The sequence below is a fragment of the Acanthisitta chloris genome, unplaced genomic scaffold, assembly GCF_000695815.1.
Source record: "Acanthisitta chloris isolate BGI_N310 unplaced genomic scaffold, ASM69581v1 scaffold26171, whole genome shotgun sequence".
NCBI lineage: Eukaryota > Metazoa > Chordata > Aves > Passeriformes > Acanthisittidae > Acanthisitta > Acanthisitta chloris.
In genome coordinates this window covers 7,118-12,318 of record NW_008658033.1, presented here as the reverse complement: position 1 = coordinate 12,318, position 5,201 = coordinate 7,118, and the positions used below count along the sequence as shown (strand labels likewise).

Below are 5,201 nucleotides of genomic sequence, written 5' to 3'. Positions count from 1 at the left end.
GGCTATGGGACATTGTGCTGGGGTTTGGGGGGGCTATAGGACATTGTGCTGGGGTTTGGGGGGGGCTATGGGACATTGTGCTGGGGTTTGAGGGGTGCTATAGGACATTATCATTCCAGGTGATGCTGCAGAATGCCCCCTCTGCCAGTGAGAGACCCAGGAAGATTCTGGTTCCAGTGCCAGGGAAAGACCCTGTTAAAAGTAAGTGCTGGAGCCCAAGGGATGTGCTGGGGGGTAGAGGGAAGGAGATTTCTGTCCCATTCTCTAAGCTTTCCCTTTGTCCCCTCTAGACCTGCAGAACTCTTTTTACGTCTTTGCTGAAATTATCCATATCAATGACTGGAAGAAATTTGGCCGAGCCCTGGATCTGCCAGAGAATGTCATTGTCCATGACCAGTTAGAGGAGTCCTTCTACCAGATGCTATTAAAGTGGCTGAACAGAGAAGGGTTGAGTGCCTCTGTGAACACACTGCTGGATACTCTGCACCAGATTGGTCTCAAGGGAGTTGCAGAAAACCTCTCCTCCGAGCTGGTCCAGAGGGGATTTTTCCAGGATGAAACTAACTGAAGAGCAGGGCAGGCCCTGCATCTCCCGACTTGAAGCTAAAACCATGAATACCTCAAAAAACACTTGAATTTTATCTGTTTATAGTTCTCCCATGGCTCTTTTCCTGAAGCCATTGTAGAGTTCAGCTGAGCCAGGAGGAGCTAATCCTCTCATGAAGTACGAACCTGGTGGTCCTCTCTGCTGAAGTACAGGCTGGATGTTGGTGCTTCCTTAGGAAATCCAAGATGATGTCTTGATTTCACTGGGTCAATGCAAAGAACCTAAAATCATTGCAAGTTGCCTCTGGGACTGTCTTGCCTGGAAGTGCTGGTACTATATGGATATCTTTGGGATACTGCAGAGAAGAGCTTTTGCAGGTTATAGGCATCCCTGTGGCTTTTAACTGGATCATCTCTATTTTTTTAATTTTTTAGAGGGTTCCTGGCATTATGCAATGGCTTCTGCTTGTAGGACATCTCTAGTCAAGCTTCATATTGTATGCTCTGTGGGCAAGCTTAACTGGGATCTGGGTTACTTTCTGTTTACTACATTGTATTTTAAGTTACAGTGGTTCTGCTTGCTGTGAGGAACCGATTTGAAACTGGACTTTGAGGGGAGAGTGGGAATGATTTACTTGCACTAAGGTCACTGGGGCTGCCTAAGAAAAGGGGCAGGGATCATCTAATTTAACCCCCTGCCATGGGACAAGACACCTTCTGCTAAACCAGGTTGCTCCAAGCCCCATCCAACCTGACCTGGAATGTTTCTAGAGATGGGGCAACCACCACATTTCTGGGCAACCTGTGCCAGTTTTTAGCCACCTTCATTGTAAAAAAGTTCTCCCTGGTATCTAACGTAATTCAGCCCTACTTCAGTGTGATGCCATTCCCCTGTGTCCTGTCCCTCCAGACACTTGTCCTAAGGCCCTCTCCAGCTCTCTTGGAGATCCTTTAGGCACTGGAGAGGACTCTGAGGTCTTCCTGGAGCCTTCTGTTCTCCAGGCTGAACATCCCCACCTCTCCCAGCCTGTCTTCAGAGCAGAGGTGGCTCCAGCCCTTGGAGCATCATCTCCACAGCCTCCTCTGGACTCACTCCAGCAGCTCCACATCCTTCTGCTATTGGGGTCCCCAGAGCTGCAGGTGGGGTCTCACCAGAGCTGAGTAGAGAGGGAAAAATCACCTCCCTGGCCCTTCTGGTTAGTTCTGTTCCCTTGGCCCTGGGGTAGCTTTGCTGTCCCTGTGTGGAAAGGTGAATGCACTGAGGTCCAAGCGTGACCATGGCTACCTGCCATCCATCCCCCAGCTGGGTGGGTTGCTCCTCAACACTTTGCATCTCACACATAACTCAGGGACAACTTAGCTAGAAAAACTACTGGATTATTTGAGCTGACCACATGTGCTGCCACCCTGGTACAGCCCAGTCCACTAGGACCTTCCCCAGTGGGGTGAGAAGGTGGCAGGGGCACCTCCAGCTCCTGTTTGCACCCAGCACTCACCCCTTCTCATCAACACTCAAAGAAATCCCATGTACACAAGCAGAAGGTTTGTATTTATGTATTTATTTAGCAATTGTGGACATATATTAACTTGAAAGCTAATATAAAAATATCGGTTTTTTTCTTATGCATGGTTGTGTGTTTTATACAGAGCTCTGGCCCAGCCAGGTTGCTATTTCCAGTTTTTACATTTCTCTTTATGAAGGAAGAGTTAACTTTTTTTTTTAAATAAAAAGTCCTTCTGGTTTCTCATCTGGTTTTATTTTTCCCCACACTGGTGATGCTCTGCTCTAGGTTGCAGTGGGCACCAAAGGAGCTGGACCAGTGCAGCTCTGTGCAGCACTGAGGACCCAACCCTTACTGGGAATGATCCCCACCAGCACTGCTTCTGCTGGGGGAAGCCCTCAGCAGCCAACTTGGCCTTTCCACTAAACACCTCGAGTCCCATACTCTTTTTTTTTTTTTTTTTTTTTTTTTTTTTTTTTTTTTTTTTTTTTTTTTTTTTTTTTTTTTTTTTTTTTTTTTTTTCCCCTGCCAAAACAGGAGGGTGAAGTTTGTCCCTCGAGTGTGCAGGGCTGGGACTGCGGCTCCGACCTCCCGTGTGGAGCTGCTGCTGTCCCACTCCTGCTCCACCCAGCCAGGGCTCTGTGTGCTGCAATAGCTGTGTTGCAAATCCATGCAGTGCTTAGAGTGAGAAGAGGGCTCTGCTCGCCCCCAAAAAACCCCTGGAGCTGCCCACCAGCCTCGCACTGCGGTTGGGTTTTAAGGGGCGAGAGCGAAAAGCAGGAGCTCTCAGCGACCTGCTGGGAGGTTTTGTGCCCAAGGTCCTATCCTGGGCAGCCCCTCGTGCCTCCTGAGCATGCAAACCTGGGCAGGGAGCTCCTGCAGAGCCAGGCACATGCAGGATTGAGTGCCGGGATGCAGGGGCTCAGGTCCTGGCCTGGGCAAGGCAAACAGGACACAGAAGCAGCGGTGAGAGCGCCCGGATTGGAAAGGGAAATAAACTTGTCATCCTACCTGCTCGTGGGGCTGCAAAGGGTGAAAACACTGAGTGTGAGCTCGCTGGAGCTGCCACCTTGCTCCTGCATCCATGGCTGAGGGTGAGCATGCGAAATGAGTGACTCCAAGGTGCTCTACAAGGCCAGCTGGGAAGAGGAGCAATGAGGGGACACCACTGGGAGCAACCCTGCCAGGAGCATCCCTACACACTCCCCCCAGCAGCAGCCTCTGCCAGGGATGGGCTTGAAGGAGCTTTCCCCATCCTGGCTGGGAAGGGTGAGTGGTGGTTTGGGTCCCTCCTGCCCTGCCTGGCAGCCCTGCAAAGCCCTGGGGCTATGCACCTGCAAGGACACAGGTGGGACATGCAGAGTTAGTCCGATGGAAAAGCCACCTCTCCTTGTACAAGGGGTTTGGATGGATGGATCCTGCAATGCTTCGCTGTCCCTGGCCACGCTGGGAGTGCTGGCAGGGGGGTGATGTTGTCACCCCGAGCAGGACACAAGGATGTGCCATGTCCAGCCACTTCCTCCCAAACACACAGGGACCACGCTGGGCTTTTAAAATACCATTTATTACAATGGAGCCTTCCAGGCTAAAATCCCAAGCCAAGGGCCTGGGGTTGGTTTCTGGTGTGGCAGGTTGGTGGGAAGTGGGTTTGGGATTGGGTTTTCTTTTTTGCTTTAAGTTTTCTTTTTAAACAAAAGTGAAATGTTAAGAACAGGGAGGAGAGGACTCCAGTCCCCTCCACAACCTGAATTAGGACAGACCCCATTTGAGACTGGGGGGATGCTGCAGTGCCTGGAGGCTTTGGGGGACTGGAGTCCCCTGCTCTGTGCCTGACCCTGCTGCAAGTGGGAGGGGGTGGCAGGACCCCCACAATAGCTCTGGGTGGTGAGATACCATCAGACACATGAACCATATCCCACAGCTTCTGGTTCCAAACCAAGGTGGAAGTTGGATGTGTTTCTTCTTCTTCTTCTTCCTCATGCTGCTGATGTTCCAAAAAAAACGAAAAAGGAAAAAGAATCCAAAAATCAAACCACAACACAGCCCTCGTGCTCCTGTAAACATGAGTTTCTCCTGCTGCTCGGGCTCTGCCAGTCCTCCAGTGGAGAGAGCAGAGCTCCAGGAGTGCCAGGGGCTGGTGCCTGGCCCTGAGCCCCTCCACAGGGACAGGCCCCATGGCCACCATCTCCTCTGGGCCACTGGCCCGTGGCGTCCACTCCACGCCTGGCGCTGGGGCAGGCCAGGCCACCCTTCCTCCTCCTCCTCCTCCTTCTCCTCCCCGTCTCCTCCCAGGGATGCTGGAGCCAGGGCAAGGACTGGAGGAGGAGGAGGAGGAAGAGGAGGCTGTGGCTGCCGACGATGAAGGAGAGGAAGAAGGGGAGGAGGAGGCGTTCCAGAAGAGCCACCGCCTCTTGGGCTGCCGTTTGAGGTGGAGGTAGTCTTCCTTCTCCCGCTCCTTCTTCGCCCGCTGGTAGTGATCCTCCTCCTTCAGGTACCACACCGGCGGCCAGCGATGCTTCTCGAAGTACTCCTGGTTCTCTGCAGGGAGATGGGGGGTGAGAACAGGGCCAGGACCACCAGGACCCTCATGTTATCCCCTCCTGGCTCCCACTCACCTCCTGACATGGCCTTCATGTCCCGGGGGAACTTGCGGCAGACGTTGTTGTAGTTGGTGCAGATGTGGTGGAGGCACCAGTCAGCCAGCTGGTAGGCGCAGTGAAACTGCAAGAGATGAGCCCATGTCAGAGCCACCACGGCATGGACCACCATAGGATTCATCCTATTTCTCCATGGGCATCTAAGCCCAGACCTGGCTGTCCCCTCTGCCAGGACAGCATCACCACCCAGAGCTGCCAGACTGCATCTCACCTTGTACATCCCTAGATCTGGCAGACCCTTCTCCATGTCACCACCTTGTGCATCCCTAGATCTCCCAGATCCCTCTGTATGTCATCACTCAGCACCTTCTGCACCCCTAGATCTGCCAGACCTTTCTCCATGTCACCACCTTGTGCATCCCTAGATCTCCCAGATCCCTCTGTATGTCACCACCCAGCACCTTGTGCACCCCCAGATTTGCCAGATCCCTCTGCATCTCACCACTCAGCACCTTGTGCATCCCCAGACCTGCCAGACCCTTCTCCATGTCACCAC

General features: G+C 52.8%; 1 protein-coding gene across 1 annotated transcript in view; it reads right to left on the bottom strand.

Moving 5' to 3' along the window:
- Positions 1-3,374: 3,374 nt before the first annotated feature.
- RHOBTB2 (Rho-related BTB domain containing 2) overlaps positions 3,375-5,201 on the bottom strand; it is a 6,729-nt gene continuing 4,902 nt past the window's right edge. The window contains exons 8-10 of the mRNA XM_009084970.1: positions 4,664-4,769; positions 4,365-4,586; positions 3,375-3,382 (exon numbers count right to left, since the gene is read on the bottom strand). Of these exons, the coding sequence (XP_009083218.1) occupies positions 3,375-3,382; positions 4,365-4,586; positions 4,664-4,769 (336 nt within the window). The remainder of the gene's footprint in view (positions 3,383-4,364; positions 4,587-4,663; positions 4,770-5,201) is intronic.